Source organism: Rhinatrema bivittatum, chromosome 10 (genome assembly GCF_901001135.1).
Source record: "Rhinatrema bivittatum chromosome 10, aRhiBiv1.1, whole genome shotgun sequence".
NCBI classification, from domain to species: domain Eukaryota; kingdom Metazoa; phylum Chordata; class Amphibia; order Gymnophiona; family Rhinatrematidae; genus Rhinatrema; species Rhinatrema bivittatum.
The window spans coordinates 97,184,715-97,206,916 of record NC_042624.1 but is presented as its reverse complement, the minus strand read 5'-3'; the positions used below and the strand labels follow the sequence as shown (position 1 = coordinate 97,206,916).

Sequence of the window (22,202 nt, the reverse complement as noted above, 5' to 3'; positions counted from 1 at the left end):
ACAGAGCGGCAGTAGCTACCATAGGAAACTTGCTGGGCAGATTGGATGGACCATTTGGTCTTTTTCTGCCATCATTACTATGTCACCCCCACTATCAGAAGGAACATTTTTTCTTTGTTTTAGCCAAAAACACATAAAAATTGCTTATTTATATTTAAACTGTTGCCAAAACACAAACCTTGTTTAAAATCTCATTGAAAATGTTGATCCTGGCAAATTGTTCTTTCTGCTTCAGAAGTTAAGTTTGGCTTTGGGCAAGGTGACCTGGCTGCTAGCATATCCTGGGAACCTCTGCTTTGTGTAATTACTCGCTCATTCCTCAAGGTCATTCTAGGGCAGGGGGTGGCCAACTCCGGACCTCAAGAGCTCCAAATGGGCCTGGCTTTCAGGATCTCCACCATGAGTATGCATGAGAGAGATTTGCACGCACTGCCTCCATTCTATGCAAATATATCGCATGCATATTCATTGTAGACATCCTTAACATGAACACGCCTCGATGAAACACGAGAGAGAACTCTCTCAGCAGCAGGTCCAATAGTTTGGAATACTCTCCCTTTGGAATTAAGAAACTGTATCGACCCCCAAGATATTTTTTTTAAAAACTACCTGAAAAACCCACCTTTTTAGGATCGCCTTCAATGACTAATCTGTCTTATTTGACTTTGTTTTAGGGATTATTTTGATTTTATGTTCATATTTTGTTAGTAACAATTTGATGTATGTTCGTTTTATATTGTGAAATATTATGAGTGTACTTTTGTAATCTGCCCTGAATGTAAGAAGGCCGAAATAGAAATATTTCTAAATAAATACATTCAAATCAGGTGCATTGGGGGCTCTTGAAGGCCACTCCATTCTAGGGGATGATAATGCTATTCTAGACTTATTCAATTTTAAAACATTAAAAACAAGACGTTTTCAGTAGCTTAGATCAAAACTAACATGTTGCTGTGGAGATGCTGGATTTATTTATAGTAGTTGGTGTGTTCTATGCGTTAATATCAAATCTCGGCAACAAATTTATACTCCTGGCTGCCTTTGGAGCACATGGAGAGCTGGCCGAGCCTTTGCCATCCCCCTCAACTTTTTCAGATAAGATAGTGCCACAGCTGATATAAAATAAGTGACTCCCACAGGCAGGAGTGGCCAAATCTGGTCCAGAGCCACAGACTGGCCAGGTTTTCTGGATATCCACAATGAATACGCATGAGAGAGATTTGCAAGCACTGCCTCCATCGTATGCCAATCTATCTCATGCATATTCATTGTGGATAGTCCAAGAAAACAAACCGGTAACCGATCCAAGATGGCTGACAGCAACAAAACACAAAGGTGGAATCGGTATAAAAACGGACTTGATTGAATCTTGCCCTATACCGATTCCACCTTTGTGTTTTGTTGCTGTTATTCATTGTGGATATCCTGAGTCTGACCTCTTTGTGGCTCTTGAGGACCGGAGTTGCCTGCTGTGCCTATTGGTGAATCTGCCCCTGCCAATACTGTGGCCAAGCTCCATGAATGTTTCATCTTATTTACAATATTACTTCTGTGCACATTCTACATAGGAAGTATCTCTTGCTCAAAGGACTTATCTTTTTCTATCGTAATCCCCAGTGAGGAAACTATGATTATGGTTTCCAAACTTGTCCTCTAGGACTCCCAGCTAATTGGGTTTTCAGGATATCCATAATGAAAATACATAAGATTTGTTAAAGAAAAAAGACATAGGTTAACTGTGGATATTCTGAAAAACTGAGGGGCCCTGAAGACAGGTTTGGAAGTCACTTATTTTAAGAGCTTCGTCATGTGCTTAGTGTTTCTTAGTTTCCCTGAAATATAATTTATGGCCCTAGACCATGTTCTCCATGTGTGCTGAGTTTGCTCTAATCACGTTCATCCAAGTAGCTAATATCATATCCTTTTATTCAATGTATGCATTTCTAGGACCTGGCTTTTCAAAAGACTTCTGCTGTAGATAAAACCTGGCCCCAGGGCCTAGTATAGGGGAACAAGACAGTGTTTATTATCCAGATCCTTGCTTTAATCTTCAAAGTGATACCCAATAATGAGATTATCTTTAATTTATTTATTGTTTTTAGCTTTTTATACTGGCTGAGAGTCTTGGAGGATATGAATCTCTGGCAGAGCATCCGTAAGTAAAGCTGCCTTAATTTAAACCATGGGCACGCTGCATCTTTTTTTATTTTATTTGGATTTATCACCTGGCTTTTTTTGAATACAAAATTCACCCAAAGCAATTTACAGAACATTAGAAATAGAAGCCTATGAGCAAAGGTCATTTGCAAGTTTACACGGCAGCAAGTACTCAAGTTGGCAATAAAAAGGCTTCCATGCATGGCACAATACTCATGGTAGTTACCAGTGTGACTTTTAAAACTGTTCTACAAGGTTCATGTCTATCAGAGTGCATGTATCTAGGCCTGCAGACTTCAGAAAATAATAGGAAGTACAAGTCTTAAGGGAATTTTCTTTTTCAGCTCTATATATTCTTTGACTTGTTTTTCTTATATCTTGGTTGAGAATGGACCCGCTGGTGGTCATCTTGTGCGTATTTTGGTAATTCGTGGTTCTAAGACTTAAGGCAGCAAAGTAAAGGTGATTGCACTGGTGTTACTGTGGCCCTCTAAAAGTTGGTTGTATTGAAATGCTTGGTGAGGATGTGCGTGGTTTTGAGTTGGTTCTATCTCTAGTAAGACTGGCTGCTCTCTGAATCCTCCGGGCTCCGTCCAAGAACAGTTGACAGGTCACAGGCTGCCTAGTAAGAGGCAGCATGGACTGGAGAAGGAATGAATGTTATCTGGTGTTTTAGTGTGTGAGAGACGTAACAAGATCCCTATTCAGTAGGGCCGGCGAGTGGCATAGTTACAAGAAAACTTTAGCCAAATATTCATCGGCACAACGCTCTCTCTGGTGGCCCAACCCTGGGAGCATTGGAACACCAACGCTTCTCTATTGAGGTGCAGTTAATTTTCCAAATAATGCAGCCTGCAAACTTTAATACAAACCACATTATTTGATTTGCATAGTAAGAACCTGCTTTGCATGCATTTACAGGCAAAGTAGCTCATTACCATACCTGCATTGCGCCAGGTTTTTTGGGCTGGAAAATAACTTTTGGAAATTCACATTCTGGTAGAAATAAATGCCGTTTGCCATGCATTAGCACAGCTTGGTAATTGACCCCCTATAGGTGGTTAAATTAAAATAAAAAGCAACCAAGTAGGCCTGATTTCCCCCCCCCCCCCAACACCAAAATAATTTGTATAAACTATTTCTTCACAGCACCCGAATGTCCCCCACCTTCTCACATTTAAACCATGTTTTAGATCATAGCAGCCTGAGAGGCCCCCTGATATTACAATTAGAGCTGACTCTGGCCCCCCTCCCTGAGTGGGAGCTGGTAGTCTTACTGTACTGCCAGTTGCATCCAGCGTTCCTGTGCTCTCAGCCACGTCCAGCATTGATACCACTTTTTGGCTCATCCTGTAGGAGCTTGTGAGGTTTCCTGGTCAGGAAGGGGCTTATAGTAGCCGCAGTCCTATGTGGCTTATTTTGGTGATGGGGTAGGGTTGGGGGTTCTGGGACTCTCTGGCTGTTCCTTTTTACTTATCTAGCTCTATAACTGGCTGTCTTTTGAATGTAGATGCTTAGCTTAAAGTTATGCAGGTACCTTTTTATTCTGGCGCTGGACCATGGCCAGACTTACTCCGACCAATGTATCCAGGTGGCCCGGATATTCAGTGCTACCTGGCAAAGTTTAAGCCCCACCCCTTCAGCCCCTCTCTGTCTGTTAATGACTCTACCGGCTACAACTTGTCTGGTCAGCAGAGGGGAATATTTAAAACCCCAGGTTTGTCAGGCTAAGTCCTGAACTTAGCTGCACAAACATCTTCAATGTAGAGCTCAACATTTTTATCTCTTGTGTCCTACCCTTGTGCAGAGGTTTTTCAACGTAACCAACATTCAGACCAATAGTCCCAGGGCTGACAGAGGGTCGCTATTGCTAACTCGCTTTGGTAAATTAAATGCAGAGGATCTGCGTGTGCCATTGCTCTGAGCTTCCTGGCAGGTGGTCAGACTTGCCTTGCTGGAAGATCTTCTCTAGGACAGAGGGTGGTTTAAATGCCAGCAACAGTAATGACCCGAGATAAAGCGGTATAAGCAGGGACTACTAGGCAGACTGGATGGGCTAAATCTGCTGACACCTGCTTCTGTTACGATGAGCTCAACATTTTGATTAAAATTCCTTTTTTGGCTTTTCTTGTTTTTTTTTAGTTCAGAATTTTCAGGAGCAATTGTTCACGCGATTCAGCTACTCATCGGTTCATCAAGAGCAATGGTGTTACCCGAGCGCAAATGTAGTACATTGTTTATACCAAGTAAAGACGCGTATCTGAGCAACCCACATACCCATCTTTTCTTTCTTTGTCTTTACAACTCACACTGAGTACAGACGCTGGATTCTGTATTGAGGAATATTTTATGGGACTGAACTAAAATTAGCATTTTTCTGGATAGGTTATTGGTAATGCTCAAAGCGTTGCTGCTGATAGACTGTATTTAGGTGTTTGGCTTGGATTTTGAGCCTCCAAATGTAACTTTGAGAAATCAGAAGCACGTCCCATGGATTATTCTACAAAGGAAAGGTGGGTGGAGAGTTCTTCCTGCTGAAACGGGCTGTGTCTTCCATGTTCAAATGGTTTGCTCGTATTCAAATGGCTTGTTTGGGACTTAGCCGGACAAACCACGGGTGTTAAAAATGCAGCCATACTGACCAGTTCCAATTTATCTAGATAGGTTTCGTCTAGCTGAGGGCCAAAGGAGGGGGGGTCTTCTTGGAGTCTGACCCCTGCTTTTCCCCCCTTCCGCAGCATGTCAGATCACCGAAAGGGTCAGAGTTCCTGGAGGAGTGGCAGATAGTATCAGTGATGATAATTCTAGGAAGCTGGTCACCTTACCACACTCCCAGGAACCCTACGACCTGCCTCCCATGTTTCCCCAGCATTTGGCCCCTGGAGAAATGGCTGAAATGTGCCACTGATTCAGTTCTCCTGTCCCATTGCACCCCCTGTCTGGCTGCCTCCCCTCCTGTACGCCACCGAGCAACAGGGAAACAAGAGGATAAACAATGAAATATGGCCTGCTGACCTCCGGCAAGCTTAAACTTAAGGGATTTACTTATTTGTACTTACAGATCCTGCCGAGGCAGGCGTGCATTGTATGAGCCACGGAGCAGGCGGCCAGCACTGCTAGTCCAACCTTAGTTTCAGCCCTTGCCCTTGCTCCGCCAGGCTCTACAGCACGAGGCAGAACAAACTAGTGAGAGCCTGCGGGCTGCAGTGATGTTGGACTCTGCACTTCTTATTTTAAGATGTGCATGTGCGCTCTCTAGTAACTGGTTCATGGGAGGCAGAGACTACAAGGGCGTTTGGGGGGACTTTTTTTTTTTTTTTGCTGCCTCAAAATATTTCTGCCTGAGGAGGCCACTGCCTCATAGGACCGTGCCTGGGTCTCCAGTGTTTGCAAATCTATCTCATGCATATTCATTATGGATGCCCTAAAAACCGGACTGGTTAAGTGTGCTTCCAGGAGAGGATTGGGGAAACACTGCTGCTGTTTGACTTGGGTGGATGCGTTATCTCAGAAAGCAGTCTTAAAATTAGCTGGATAACTAGGACTGTATCGGTTTATATTCAGCAGAGTGCCTAATCCAGCAGTACTCATCTGGATTTAGTGCCATGTATATTCAGCAAACTGTGTCCAGATAGGTTGCTCACTCACCATGCTGCTGCTAAATGTTGACTTTTCAGATTTCCCTTTTGTTTCCACTGTCCCAATAAAGATAAACCTTCCTCTATTAAAATTGCATCTTCTTTTCACATAACTCTGTCTATTTCAAATGTTGCCATTGTAATATGAAACAAGATCCTAGTTCCTTTAACAATATGCTAAATCTTTTTGGGAAAGATTAAAAAGCCCTGGGGTGTGTCTTGAGAACTTGATTGAAATTACAAAGAGGGATGGGTATGTCCTGTTCCCAGATAACGCGGAGGTACGCATCGTCTTGGCACAAGACATACTTTGGGCCGGGTCTTAAAATTTTCAAACTAGAGCTCTCGATCTGTGATTCTCAGATTTTTCTTCCAGCCCTGCCCAGTCAGTCTGGTTTCCAGGATACCCGTGATGAAAATGCATATGAGCCGCACATCTGGTGACCGTGTGGATATGTCTCATCCGTATTCATTCGAAACTTCCTGGAAACAGGACTGGGGAGCACTGAAGACAGATCTTACAATCACTGCTCCGATACTGAAAGGCAAATGGTAAATTCGTGGTCATTGTAAAATATTCTACATATTTCCAGAGATACTGCTACTAAAATAGAAACATAATATATTCCTGGAACTTTTGCTAGTAATTTGAGGCTGAAAAAAAACCAGGAAAATGTTAGAAGTGTTCGCAGTCTTTGGAGGGTAGCAAGATAAAAAAAAATGGTGTAGGATATCCTGGGATTTTTTTTTTGGCCATATTTCAGTGATATTGGTAAACATTTTTGAATTGTTAGGCCCTGTGTAATTGTTTGGGTTGTTTTTTTTTTTTTTATAGAATATTATGCCTACTGGCAGGCTTCTCATCTAAAGTCTCAAGGTGTGAAAAAAATTTTGAGGACTAAATATAGGAAAATTCCCCTCTCAGTCAACAGATGGCAGCAAGATCTTAACAGAAAAATCACTCTAGAGGACATAAATTACTTTTATTCAGGCCAATAGAATATCAGTATCTACAAATTTGAAAACCACAAAGCAAATTAATATTTATATAGGGGAGAATAGAATGGGAGCTGCCATAATGGGGGAACTGTCTGGGCTTCCATAAATAAAGCTTGGCTTTTTAATATAGCTTTTAACTGATAGGCTAAAGTACTGCTTGTAGACAGATCTTTGATTTAATGATTCTTCAGCACCAAAACATATAGAACTAGAATAGTTTGCTGTAGGTTTTCTGCCACCTTTTTACTCGTATGGTTTTTGTATTGCCAATAACTTTGGCAGCCGTGATTAGCCAGTCCACTCCTTCCCCAAATAGACACAATGTTCGAGTTAATTGGGAAATTAAGGCGCATCCTAAAAATGCTTATCCCCTGTACTGCAGCCGCTCAGCTTTTAGTTAATAGTAAACCAGGTTACACCCAGAGATGGTAACTTTCAAACAGGTGCACATGCGTGCGCATGTTATAAAATAGCCAGGGCGCATGCAGATGTACGCCTAATGTTAAAATAGTGTGCGCCCAGCAGCGTAAATTAGTCTACAGACGCGCATCCAGCCGATGACCGGTTTCACCAGTTCAGCCACCCATATTTGCCAGTGTCCAGCTAGGTCCTTTAGCCTGCACACCTTACCCCTCCTCCATAGCAGAAGTAAAGTTACATGGCCCTGGACCTGGGCACGCACCCAGGGCGGAGCTACTTGCATGCACATCTCTCAGCTCCGCCCCGGAACGCCCACACCCCGCCCCTTTCTTCTCTGATGCGAGAGATGAGCGCACTGGGACTTGTGCACGCATGTGGGCAGCTTTTAAAACTTGGGTGGACAATCATGTCCTGCATGCGCGCCCATCTCCCGATTTTTGGAGCTTGCCCAGCTTTTCAAATTCGCCTCTTATTGTCCGCCTTAAGCAAGCAAGACCATTTTTTTTTTTGTTCCTCCCCTCCTCCCACCAGGTTTCCAAACAAAAAGGCCCTGCTGTCCAAGCTCTGCCCCATGCCCAGCGAGTTGCATGAACTTCCGTCCCCCTGACACGTCTGACAACCTGCTGACAGAATCACGTGCTAATCGCATGCCAACAAGATCCTGACCGCTGGCTCGGATACCCCCCCTCACCCTTAATCAGCTGCAGCATTCAGTGACTCAACGAGTATATAACAATGACACGAGCAGCTTGCTGATGTTTTGTGCCATCTCAAACCTCGCATTACTTATCAATATGTTAGATGTTTTGCTTCTAAAACAAAAAATTAAGGGTGGGAGGGAGGGTGCATTTGCTGCTGCAGCCTATACGAAGGTTACTGCAAACTTTTCCATTTTAACGCCATGTATGTCACACCCCCGCCCCCGAACTCCTCTCCCTGGTATGAACACCCGGGCTGATCCGGGCTGAAAACCAAAGCCCTGGGGGGACATTGATGGTAGTAGTGTGCGGAGGGACCCTCGCATGCTGTGTGTGGGTGCAGGGAAGAGATGGATAGGTGTACAGTGCCATGTTATATTTGTCTCCTGTGCGCTGGGCCTGGAGCCTCCCATTTTTTGTAGTAGTTTTATGCGTGTTTTTATTTATTGTATTTTTTTTGTGTTATGCTTTGTGCTCTGCCTGGAGATGTATTGGCTGGTCAGATGATAAATATTAAGAATTAAAAAAACCAACTTTTTTGCTCTTAGAAGTGCAGAATCTGTTAAACGCATCCAAACAGTGGAAATAGTTTATCGCTGCTATATTAATAGCCAGGAAATGGGTTCAGCCATGCCCCAAGAATACTCTCGGGACAATTTTTAAAGCTACTTATCCAGGTAAAAATGGATTGACTGAACATGTGCCCTGTGCCAGCTTGTATAGGGCACACAGTTTGTTTTTTTAGCCGGGTTAAAGTGTTCGTGGGGGGACATGTTTAGGGGAGGGAAGGAAACTGTGCGTACACTACACTTGTAAATGCAGTCGCCTACACAAGTAGGATGTGCAGATTGTTCGCTGGATACTGCACAAGTAGTTTCCCTTGAAGCTCAGCTGCAGTGTGTAATGACTTCAGGTATATACGGCATACTGCAGACACACATAATGGATGATCCCTGCTCCATAGAGCTTACAGTCTAGTCAAGACAGACAGGATACACAGCAAAAAACAAAGAAGACTTTGAGTTAAGATGGCAAGGCCATGACTGAACATTTAGGACTGTAGATGGGATTCAGTGGCAGAGGAGGCTCCTTTTTAATTGAATATCATCAAATATGAATGAACACGGGCTGAAAGTGTAGACATACATTGGAAACAATGTGGGCTGTTCAGAATTGCCCCCTTTGGCTGCCAGATGTCACAAGAGTTAACTCTATGTTAAGGGACAAGATGACAGCTGTGGAAGGAAGAGACACAGGCAGATATAGTTTGCCTGCTGTCCTCAGATCCAAACTAATGTTGCAATAGACAGTGCTCAGACCAATGCAATACCATGCGCTGTGGCCAGCGCACGGCTCAGTAAGCGATTGGACACGTGTTTTGGGCATGCGTCCATAACCCCCGATGCAAAACGGGGATTAGCATGTCCAAAACGCGCATCCAGTCAAGCGCGTAGCTAATAGCGCTCACGTGTAGCTGAGGCTATTAGCTAATCCCTGCGATGCAAAAAATTTCCCATATGGTCAATGCGCCCTTGCAACACGGCAAATTGTACACCAGCCCAGGATGCATGAGGAGAGCGGGCGCTTAATCATGAGCGCCCATTTTACGTGCACCAATATCGCATCGGCCTGGCTGAGTGATAATTCTTTTCTTTATGGAAATTACAGATAACAAGATAAGCTTGTTAAATGTAATCAGAAACATAGGTTACCAGATCAGATATGAATTATAGTAATAATATACTGCAATCAAAACAGTAAACCAGCTTTACACCCCCAATCATGCCCTCTTAAAACTGCTACCAGGAAGTGATTTCCAAACGGTTGTTCAGTTAATAATCATGACCATTGATTATTGTAATGGATGAATTTGGGCCTCCCCCTGTTAAACCAATTCAGTTGCTACAGAATGCTGCAGCCCAGTTAGTAGCCGGTTCTATAGGAGATCGTATTTCCCCAGTATTGGCAGATCTTCACTGGCTATCCGTCCAGTCCAGGATTAATTACAAAATTGCCTGACTGATTCAAAATTTACTTTACCGCCCTGCCACTCCATGGATTTCTGCAGTGTTGAAAAAACCTTTCTGTCCTGCATTGCGCTCTTTCCCCCTCAAGGTCCTCGTTGGAGGTCCCTTCGGTGCATCAGACGCGATTATCTGAAACCCGTAAATGTGCATTTTCCGTGGCTGCCCCGGAATGCTGGAATCACTTGCCAGATGAATTACGATTGATGCAATGCAGTAAATCATTCAGAAAATGTTTAAAGACTTTTATTTTTAATGCAGGAATTTTTAAAATTCTTCTGTTTTTGATTAGATATACCAGAGCTTAATCTGATCTAACTGCGAGAATTTTAATTTTGTTTTATGTAGTTTTATTCTAGCGTGTTGTAAATGCATGCTTTGAATTGTGTATATGCTATTGTGAGTCAATTAGGGTCTCTGACACAGGCGGCATATAAATAAATATAACATAACCTGGTGAGTGGAAACACAAATAACAGGAGCAGTCAATAAGCAACTACACAGATATTGTTTGTCTCAGGCACATATTACACTTATAGCCATAGGCTGCACCATAATTTACATGTCAGTTATTTATGGGAAAGAGGATAAGTGTCATGCAGATTATGAAGCTGATAATATGATGGTTCCCAAATCTGTTATCAGACTCCTAGCTGGTCCGGTTTTCAGCATATCCACAAAGAATGTGCTTGAAAGATTTGCATGCATAGTGCATGTAAATATCTCATGCATATTCATTGTAGATATGCTGAAAAATCCGACTAGCTGAGGGTCCCAGAGGACAGGTTTGAGAACTACTGATAGCGTGGCAGACAGTTATGAAGGGTTTTATGTGGATTTTTCCTACAAGATACATAGAAGCTTTGAGCTTCATTATTCTAGCATGGTATATAATTTTTGTTTGACAAATGCCTTTAATTATACATGTTTGCAAACCCTGTTTCTGGGTCAGCTAAACACAAATACAATGACTTGCCTGCCTGGCTGGAGATATTGCTTAGTGCAGGAAGTATTTCTGCATGTACCCCTGTGTACACTAGGGGGCGTCTTTGGTGCATTATTATAGGGAAGTAACAGTGCGGTGGTACTTCCCATGCTTACAAATATGACTGAATATAGAGTAGTGTGTACTTTTCACTTACCTGCAGATGCTAATGTTATATGGACATCCAGTTCATGCAGATTTAATCATAAAGTTTGATCTTCATAACAGACAGTTTGCAAGTCTCACAGCGGTGCCTCTTAGGTTTAATCGTGACTCCAGTTTTTACTCCTTTGCCTGATGTTCAAAGCCAGTAATTTCCTTGATAGTGAAAATAATTTCATCCATTAGCTGCCTCAATGTTTGTGCTTTCTTTGTCTTTTATATTTAATACTTCTACATTAAAGTCTAATCCTCATTTTTTTTTTCTGGCAGGGCTATCATGACCCATTCTTCTGTTCAGAAGGAGGAAAGGGAAGCTCTGGGTATCAGTGACACCCTAATCCGCCTGTCTGTTGGTCTGGAGGATATAGAGGATATCCTTGAAGACCTGGATCAAGCTTTGAAAGCAGCAGTAAGTCACATTGTTTTGCTAGGGGTGAGGGTGGGGGTGTCTGCACTTCTTACATTGTTATTTGTTACAAAATACACACATCTACAAAGAATCTACTTAAACTGGTTCAAAATGCTATGGAAAACAGTAAAACCATTTTTTTACCTGTGTTCAGGTAAAAACTAGCATATATGCAGGTAAGTAACAGCTGCTTGGGTGCATGCTATTTTATAAACATTACATACATGTATATTTTTGCTTTTGTGCACACAGATATGTACGTAAAAGGGGCGATCTGGGGCAGGACAAAATAGCTGCTATTTTAAGACAAGTCGATTTTGCTAATTTACTTGCAAAATTGCTAACCTACTAATTATCTTGCATAAATGATATTAAACATGTTTGTGTACTATTGGCTTAGGAGGGAGGTCTGGGTGAGCTGGGAGGAGTAACTGGTAAAACTGATAATGTCCATTTCATGTGCATGTTTTACAATTTACCGATTTACTCCAGTAACTTCTACTTTACTTTTGTGTTCAAAATATAGACTGTATTTTTAAAAATAGGTAGGAAAAGTACATGCATTCGATGCATTAAAATACTATTGCATGTGTTCGTGTGTTAGCATATGTACATGCATATGTGGCGGGGTAGAGATGTGTATTCTATGATGTGTGTGGGGTACCACCAAAAAACTTTGTGTTTTCAACCCTTTCCATTTCTTTAACTGTAATGCCCCCCCTCCCCCCCCCCCCCCCCCCCCCCAAGACTCACCCAAAGTCCGTTGTGGTCTAGCGGGGACCTGGGAGTGGGCCATTAATCAAAATGGCACTGGTGGCCTTTTTGCCCTTACCATGTGACAGGGGCTTCATGTGCCATTGGTCAGTCCCTATCACATGGTAGGGGCAAAGGGTGGCCAACGCCAGTCCAAATATGCATGTATGCACAGTCGTTTGAAGGTTGTATACAAGACTGTATTGTTTCTGCGGTCAGGGCGGGGCCATAACAAACCTCACTTAGCTGTGGTAGAGCTGTCACAGTATCTGGCCACTTCAGATGTTCACGTACATCATCGCAGTATGTCCTCTGTGCCTCTTTGTCCTGGGTGAAAATACCTGCCCCACCCCCGCAGCAATTTCTAGGCCCAAGGTGGTCATGAACTAGCTTACCTCGAAGGTGGCTCCCTACTGCTACTCTTGCCACCTTTTTTTTTTTTTTTTCCCTGACATTTGTGACCCCAGATACTAGGATTTGAAATAATGTGCTAGAATCGGAAAGCAAATAGAACTGTGATTATTCCCCTTCGTGTCTCTTTACACAGCACCCAGAGTTTACAGCTCGTAACTAGGATTCTGAGCTGTGAAGCTGAGAAACGCTGCTGTCACCGTTGAGGAGATCGTTTTTTGGATGGACCACAGAGAAGCTGCCATCGATTTACTGCTAAGAATGAACTTTTGTGTCATATCAGAAAATCTATTTAATGAAGTTCTCGAAGTGTCTAAGTAGTCCGGCAATGATTTGGGCACCTTGATATCTCAGGGCAAAATCCTGGTTTCCTTCTCTTGCTCATTTGTTTAGTACTAAACACAGTAGTGGAAATATTTTTATAATTCTTACCACCAGTCTTCTGCACTGAAAGCTATTTTGCATGACTTCGCTACTGGAGGAATATTGTCACTTTTTTTTTTTTGTTTAAGTAGCTATATCTCTGTAATGTTTAAGGTTTTATAGGTTGAAAATCTGGTTAATGCAATGAAATCTAATTGGGCATTTCAGTTAATAGCTATCAGATTTCATATTTAATTTTTGTTTTACTGGCATAAAACTCCCATTGTGAATAAATTTTATAACATTCATTGTGTGTGTAAAATGTTTCAGATTTTAAGTGGCTGAGTGATAGCATTATTAAATGCCCCACTGTTGTAACAGCCAGGACGATCTCTGAGATGGGGATGAATCGGGTATGCCTTGGGTCCATTCTTTTGCAGGCCCAGTGCTGCGGTTCTGTGGAAACGAGGAGAACGGTGCTTCTTACCTGCACCTGCCATCTCCCGAGCTGGCGGATCCTGTGAGACTATGGCACCCTGCGTGATTCAGATTTAAGATTTGAAGGGGATGGAGGAGGCAGGTGCAGGTAGGGAGAGGGGAGGGCTGGAGAGGCTCATGCATGGGGGGCTACACAGGCTGATCTAGTCATGGGGCCCTGCTCTGGTCATCTGCCAATAACAAAGGGAGAAAGTCGGCTTACTGAATAGGCACTGGTCTGTGGCCACCATTTTGTTTTGAGATCTGTCCTGTATCCCTTTCTGTCTCCATATTCTTCACTTTTTTCTTTTCTTACCATTTCCATATCATTAGCTTCTGTAAAAAGCTGCTCCTTTCTTACCCGAAATCAGCTAAACATCCACACTTGCTTTGGTTTCCCAGACTGACTTTTTAAATTCCCTCTGTGCTTGTTTTCTCCTGCTCTCCATCCTCTGTCTTGGTTCAAAATGCTAGAATGTGGCTTAGCTTCAGATTTACTTGTCATGCTGTAATCCTTCCAGCTAATTTAATGTCTTCCTTGTTTTTTCTTCTAGTGCCTTGGGAAAAGAGCCTTATAAATAAAGTACTAACTATGTGAAGGAGAAATTGGTATAATGCACTACCTCAGACCTTGTGGGTAGATGATAAAAACAGATACCAAATACTCATGCAGTGCTTTGCATGAATCCAAAGAAGTTAGCTGCCATTAATTGCCATTACTTGGATAAGTTGCATAAACGTTGTTTAAATTTGTTTTCCCAAAACAACAAAAAAAATGTATCTAAATAGTGGCCCAAAAGTTGATCATGTCGTTGTTTACCTGTTATGTCGGTGAACGCCGCAGCTAGTTAAGGGTGGAGGGGTACCCAAGCCAGCGATCAGGATTACATTCTGTTAGCATGTGAATTCCATGTGATTCTGTCAGCAGGTTGTCGGACTAGCAGGGAAGGTGGGCCCCTTCTCACGTTGCTAGATGTGTCGGGGGGCTGGTAGTTCATGCAACTCAGTGTGCATGGGCAGAGCCCGGATGTCAGGGCTCTCTCTTGTTTGGGACGATGGCGGGGAGGGTTGAGGGTAAAGTTTGGGAACAAAAATGACTCTTTCATGCTTAAGGCGTACAGTAAGTGTGTAACCCAGTTTGTGTTATAGATTTGAGAGGCTCAGGTACAGGGGATAGTGTTTTATGATAGGGATGTGCATTCGTTTTCAATGAAATAGACAATGGCAAATTGTCTATTTCGTCATGTTTTGGGAGCACCCCGAAACGAAACACAAATTGACAATTTCATGGAAATTCGTGTTAGTGCACATCAACGGGACTTTGTTGCCCACTAACTAGATGTACATTGTTCAGGGGGGACAGAATACTTTGCATTGGACCAGGCTGGATGCAAAATTTTCTTCTGCTGTTTCCACGGCTGTTTCCTCTGCAACACATGCTCATTTGAAATATACAAACCCAAGTGCCAAAATCTTACCTAAAAAAACACAAGGCTGTAAAGAATTTGCTAAAACATTAATTTTCTATCTTGTATTTTAAATTATGCTAACTCAGTATTGCAGGCAATAATGAGCTGAGATCAGTCTAGTACAACAGTGAGGGATATTTATCCATGTTTAGTGCACCTGTCAACCATGATCACTGGAAATTTGGAGAATATGTTGGGGATGGGTCACTCTATGTATGCCTTGTTCTTACATACTTCCTCTAGACACCTACTACTTTCAACAGCTAGAGATGGGATGCCAAGCTGGATAAAACTGTGGTCTATCCCAGTGTAGCAGCTTTGCTCTTGTGACCTTGGGTAAGTCACTTTACCCTCCATTGCCTCCAACTTAGGGCTGGATTCATCATTCTTCGTAGAATGATGAATCCAGTGAAAAAGAGGGCGGGAGGGAGGGCAGGTTACTCGCCACCTACCTAGGACCTTCGCCTGGCCACATCACGGTGGTGCGATTTCGCCGGCCGCGGTGTGGCTGACTGCAGCCTATCGCACGAATGGCACCACCGTAAAAGGTGGCGCTATTCGCTGTGCTACTGTCGGCGATAATGTCCCTCACATTATCGCCGTTGCTGCTGCCGACTCCTCCCCTCCATCTTATTTGCATCCTATCGCACGCGAAAAGGGGATAAACACTTAGAAAATAACCCTCTTAGATTGTAAGCCCTCTGGGGATAGGGAAATACCTACAGTACCTGAATGTAATCTACTTTGAAGCACTGAAAAAAGAATACAAATCAAATCAAACACAGTGTAGATTCCCTTTGCACCTAGGGATACATTATGGCTGCTTGTGTGACATTCAGAGATTTGCCAAGGAGTAAATCTGTGGCACGGTCCAACTAGTCCCCGAGCCAGCCTGGCTATCTTTCTTTTGCAGCGTGATAAAAATGCCTGGACTGAGTATGTCCAGATATTTGCTCATTTGTGCAGCTCAGGAATTTTTCAGTGTTGAGGTAACAGTGAAGTTCTTTCTGCATGCATAAGTACTCTTGAAAACAGAAGGGCACTATTCATAAGGAAGAGGAATACATTCTATCACTTTTCTCTGCAAATGGCTGTTTCACCTGAGGGAATGTGGCATTTCATGGCATTTTGCTTAGATTGCTCAGTTGCTTCCATATGATCTGCTGTCGTCATCTGTAGAAACTTGGCAGATGAGCTGGGTCTTGACCCGAAGTGAGATTGTTGGCCATTTGAGCCTGGATTTGGAATAAATTGTGACTTTAGTCCTCTTTCCTGGTTTCTATCCAGCTATTTTTATTTTCGCTTTGGATCTGTCCTCTTACAACTGCTTCTGGCATAATGTTCATTACCGGTTGCATTTTTTCCATGGTGAGTTGAAAGCTTCACCCTTCTGCTGTCGAGCATCATCCTGGCGGCAGTGTCTCATGCATACCGGCTCAGGAATGAACCTCACTAGTAAGCCAGGGCTTTTTTGGATAAATCTCAGATTTATGGTAGTTCTCTTCTTGGTACCTGTGTCCTGCCAAACAGAGCTGTGTTCTGGCATTCATAAGATATCATCTTCTCCTATGTGTGACCTACATGTGACCAAATGACCCCTTTTTTTACACTGAAATGCTTTCACTGTACATAACTAGCATTTCATGTAGTTGTCGCCTACGGTGTAGCCAGTCTGTTTTCACTTTGCCTTCAGTCTTTAGCAACCACCAAGAATCTGTTTCTCCCCTTATTCGTACATTTTGTAGAGCCTCTTTCGCTTACTAAAGGCAATCCAGGCTCTAAAGCATGGATGGTTGTAGCATAATCCTGTCTGCCGCTCTGGGTATGCGGTAGGTGCTTTCTGCCAGGATGTGCAGGAACTTATGTGGGACGTTTCCAGTTCTGTTCTTTCCCAGGATAGCAAAAAGAGAGAGCAGGTGCAGGGTTGTCAACTGGCTCCAGATTTTCAGGATAGGCTGATCCGGTCCTGGTTTTACTCCCCTGCATGCTGGGACTTATTCTGATTTCCGTATTGTGTTCCCTATGAAAACCAAGACTAAGTCCCAGCATGCAATAGGGGAATACCAGGACCGAATCAACCCGTCTCAAATCTGGAGCCAGCTGGCAACCCTAAGCATGAGGGCTGACTGAGAGACCGAGGGTCAGTGGGGAGATCTTCCCTGGATGGTGAAAAAAAGTATATTATTCTGGAGGTTTCAGACCAGCTCAATGTGAAAGAGTTTATCATTTCCTGGGAACTGTGAGTAAATGTATTTTGGAAGAACAGGCACAGAATAACATCATAGTTGTGCGTTTATGGGAGGGCTCTGGATCTAACTAATGTGGGTGAGAATAGACGTGCCGTGAGCAGAGATCTGCCCTCCCTGCTGGACTTTATGCAGATAGTAAGCCGGTGGAAAATACTATTGTGGACAGTCTGCCCTCTAAAGCAGAGGCACAGGGGAAGAGGATTGAAATATATTACTTGATGCAGTCTGTTTTGAACAGATGTACATAAACTGGTTTGGGAAGGTTTTTTTGGTCACTGTTACATCTACCTCAAAATAACATGAATCCCTTGGAAACAGCAGCAGTTCGTATGGAGTGAGACTTACTCTTAGTGGCAATGGTATTGGATAGTTTCCTCATCAGGGAGTTAACTTTTAGTGTGTGTGAATCACTGAAGTAAAATTTTATATGAAGATGGTAGACCTCGAACCTGGCTGAAGAAACCCAGCTACATATCTGTGCATGCATTACTTGGACATCTCAGATTTGTTTAGAAAATAGGTTTCTCTCTGTATTCAGCTTGCCAGTTTGATGGCTGGATCATGACAGCTGTTCATGAATGTGTTCCCTAACACTGTAAAACACATCGTTTACACGTTTTAGTCCTTTCTAGATCCTAGTCTAGAAAGGACTAGGATCTAGGAATGTGTAAGACCTCTGGAATCTGAAACCTGTTAATTTACTATCAAAATAAGAGGTAGATACGCCACATGTTTCTCAGATGATTCTTTAGAGGTTGCCTTCATTTTTATATCTAATTATATTCCGTACTTTTGCATTTCAGATTTGCAAGTACTGTAGTAGAAAACAAACCTTAATTGAACTTAATGAGGCTACCAGTAGGGTTAAATCGATTTCTTGCATTTGATATGTAATATTATGCATTAGACATTGACGCTAATTTGCACTGATGATTTAGAGCAGCTTTGTCATGTCATTTTGCAGCTGTTTTTTGTTTTTAAGTTGTTAGTTTGTCATCTTTGTTTTCATTTTATGTTTCTCTCCTGTTCACCGCTTAAGGCCTTGGTGTGGGTGGTTTATAAATACAAATAGTAAGGCGAGCAGAAGTCCACTTCATTGGTGTGTTTTTAGCAAAATATTACTTGACAAATAGGGCAGATGTATGTATATTACATTGGCATTGGGCACATTTTGCAAGATATTGGAGAAAAAAAACCGAGATGGAAACAATACAATTGTTCTAATTAAATCTGAATTTGCAAGATTGCTACAGATGGAGTTTTTAGAACAGAGTTATTAAATGTCCTTGTATTATATTCATTGTTGCTATTTTTGAAATGTGTTTTTATGTTGTCTTGATCTACTTCCTGGCTATTTTTCTATATTGCTTATTTAAGAGTTTTGACTGCCCCTCCATTTTCTCATGGAGAACATTCTGCTCCGGTTAATAGTGGGACAAGAAAAGGCAGCAAGTTCAGTTTCAGCAGCCCAAAATACTAACTTTTTAGGTTTATTTTATTTTTTTTTTTTAATACATTATTTTACAAATGACGCTAAAGGTCAAGCGGACCCATCCTGCTGAAAGGGTAGTTTCTTTGTCATTGCTCTTGTCCATGGGGCTGGAGCACCATCTCCACAGATGCTGCACACATTTGCCTCCTTTAGTGCTAAAATGAAGTCATGCTGTCACAAATATTGCAAATGATAAATATGATCAAATAAAACATTATAAAAAAAAGTGCAGTATAGACTACTCTGACAGTTACTGCTTGCTGTCGCTGCTGCTTAAATAACGTACAGCTTATGAATGTTTTTAATCAAAGTCTTCATGATAGAATTTGTCTTTTTTTAAAAAATATCAATAAATAGTTCTTAGATGCTTTTAATTGATGGATGTCTATTTGAACTGTATGTATTACTGTTGGGTGTAATCCGCCTTGGTGCTCTGTAAATTGCAAACTATAAATCTGTGCAATAAATAAATCTAATCTATGCTTTTTTTAAGTTTTCTGTCAGTGCTGCATTTTAAATCAGATTTTGGGCCTGATTATACACAACTTTTTTTTCTCTCCTCTCCGACACAGCATGTACAGCAGAGCAGAGGGAGGAAAAGCCTTACTAAATGAGGCCTTTAGTGCTCTAGTGTTTGGCTTTCTAGGTTATTTTCTCTAAGGGTCTATGGAAGCTGATGCTGTGGCCTCCATTTTTTTTTTTTTTAAGTTTAGGTCAGTGGTCCCCAAACTTGTCCTGGAGGGCCACCAGCCAGTCGGGTTTTTGGGATATCCTCAATGAATATGCATGAGAGAACATTTACATGTTATGGAGGCAGTGCATGCAAATTTTCTCTCATGCATATTTATTGAGGATATCCCCAAACCCAGACTGGCTGGTGGCCCTCCAGGACAGGTTTGGGGACCCCTGGTTTAGGTAGCTGTAATTCTTTTCAGCTTGTCAGCAGTGTTGCGTTGGTAGTCCGCAGGCTGCTCCCGCAAACCTCTGCCCCTGTCCCTCTGCCTCTCGATGAGGCGAGACACCAGTTGGCTACACAGTGGGACGCTGCTGCCAGCACATGCCTTGCCTCCCCTTAGGTGTGCACCACTTCCCAGCATTTAAAGGGACCGCAGTGGGAATGTCCCCTTGGCTCCTAGAGATGACATCATCAGAGCTGCCCTCTATAAGGGTAGCTGCCCAGAAGCAATTTGTCTCAGCAACAGGTCCAGCTGCTGTCCAGGACAGGCTGAGGAGCGTGTTGCTCCTCAGCCTGTCCCGGTCCTCATCTATCTATTCCAGACCTAGCCTGCCTGCCTCAGATCTATCCATTCCTCTTCTTCCTTGGATGGATACTCTGACCTCTACTTAGACTCTGGATATGCCTGATTGCCACCTGCCCTTGACTTTTGGCTGGACTTTGGATATGTTTGACCACAGCCTGCCTCTGACCCTTGCCTAGACCTTGACATGTTACTCGCCACCTACCTAGGACCTTCACCTGGCCTCAGACTACACGTCCAGCCATCAGCAGAGACCCTCGCCTAAGTCCTATCGGCCCCAGCACCCAAAGGCTCAACCTGAGGGAAACGTGGGCTGGTATAGGTGAAGGTCCTGTCTGGTCTTTGCTTCACCTGGGTCCGCCTGCTGATGGCAAGAACCTGAAAGGCTCCTTCCTGCAGCTAGAGCCAATCTCAGCTCATGGGTCTACAACCCCCAACACCAGTCTAAAATTTATTCAAGAAAAGTCATGCTGGGCATGATGAAAAGGAGTTGATTTTTACACCTCAGTCTCTGCTAGCTGCATTGTACAAATCAACTCCTCTTGTTAATTTCATCGCTTATAAGGTCTAAAATTCTTTAATGATGTCAATTTTACAATGAATACCTCTGAATGTGTCTGTAATACCCCCCCCCCCCCCCAACTCCAATCCATCTCCTGCAAACTCAACACAAATCAGTGTCCCTTACAATGGTCCACAGGTAGAGTATCAGACTGAGCTTTATAAACAGTCTCTCTCTCTGGGACAGGTGTGAAGAGTATTTTAGAACATACATGCATACTTTATAATATCATGTAGTGAGATAGGGGCACAGGCGCGGCCCTTTTAAAATCTACCCGTTAGGTTATAAACAAAGGACTGTGATACTTTTCTGGTTACTTCACTCCAGAATATGACTACATCTGTTTTTTTTTTTTTTTTATAGTACTGTAGATGAATAAAACAATGTTACTTGCCTTTTTAGGTCTGTTATATACTAGAGAGTTCAACTAGCCCATCTGATACAATTTTTAAAAAGCAAAACAGGGTCTGGGTATGGATGTGTATTTGGGGGTTTCTTCCCCAGAAAACCCTTAACTGAACAACTGGGTTATATATATATATATTTTTTTTTGGCCCTAGTGTTAAACCTTCTCTATTTAACTGCATCTTGAAGATTTTACACTGAGCTCTTGTGGGCAGATGACGATAAAGGTGGTAGGGGCATCCACAATGGCAGAACAGTGCTAAACCATGTGAAAGCTGAATGCTAAAGGAATTCAGCCTTTAACCCAAACCTGTTTATTCACATCATCTTATCTGCTCACTGTTTTACCATTATTGTATTAAAAAATATATATTTTCTCTGACTGGGGGGTGGAGTGGTGCTGTGCATTTATCTTTAATGATTTACTGTTGACAATGATCCAAAGGTCAACAAGTTAATTTTCTTAAACCTCAGGTTAAAAATTGCATGTGGTTATTATTGAAAACTGCAGCACTTTATCAGCTGTAAAGTTCTAGCAATGTGTAGGAAAATGACACAGCGTGACCTTTTACCAAAGAGCTTACATTTAAAAATAATACAGTCCTATGGATGTTAAGTAAATTCTACTTGCAGCTACTGACCTTTTATTATTTTTATCAAATAGTATTGATGAATTTTAGAAAGTTGTGACACATGAAATATTAAATGCAAACAGTACAATGGTGTTTAAGACGTGTCTTGGCCACAACATCATAACAGAAGAGAAAAACATAGATAATATAGTGACACGGCATTGTATGTTTCTACTGGCAATTTATACTAGAAAAGGAAAAATATCCCACAGCCATGTTAAAGAATTTTTTTGTATGGAGTGGCTGAATGGCAGCACCGTGCACTGCCAGGTAGAGGTTCCTGGATTTGATTTCCAGCTCAGGTCTTCCGCTCCCTGGGTCAGGTACGCATACTGCAGAGGCACCGTTATTGCCCCTTTGAGGATAAGGGAGTCGTAAGCATTGCGCATTGGTAACACCCAGAGATTGGCCTGAGGGCCCATGAGTGCAGGGTTTTGGAGGGAGCCCTGCGATGTGGCCCCCAGCCGCGAGCTGTCCCTGCAGTGACTACCTTGCTGTAAGTGGGAAGGGGCTATAATAGAAAGGGAGCAAATCTCCATGATCTCACTGGGAAGAATGTTCATCATGGCCCTACTAAAACTGCTTTCAAATTATTTTAAAGTTCCATTAAGTAAATTGTAGTTGAAATGCTCATAATA

General features: G+C 42.5%; 1 protein-coding gene across 1 annotated transcript in view; it reads left to right on the top strand.

Annotated features, from left to right (window-relative positions):
- CTH (cystathionine gamma-lyase) overlaps positions 1-13,327 on the top strand; it is a 56,521-nt gene extending 43,194 nt beyond the window's left edge. The window contains 3 exon segments of the mRNA XM_029617536.1: positions 2,103-2,155; positions 11,354-11,492; positions 12,793-13,327. Coding sequence (XP_029473396.1) covers positions 2,103-2,155; positions 11,354-11,492; positions 12,793-12,819 — 219 coding nt within the window. The 3' untranslated portion in view covers positions 12,820-13,327.
- The last annotated feature ends 8,875 nt before the right edge of the window (positions 13,328-22,202 follow it).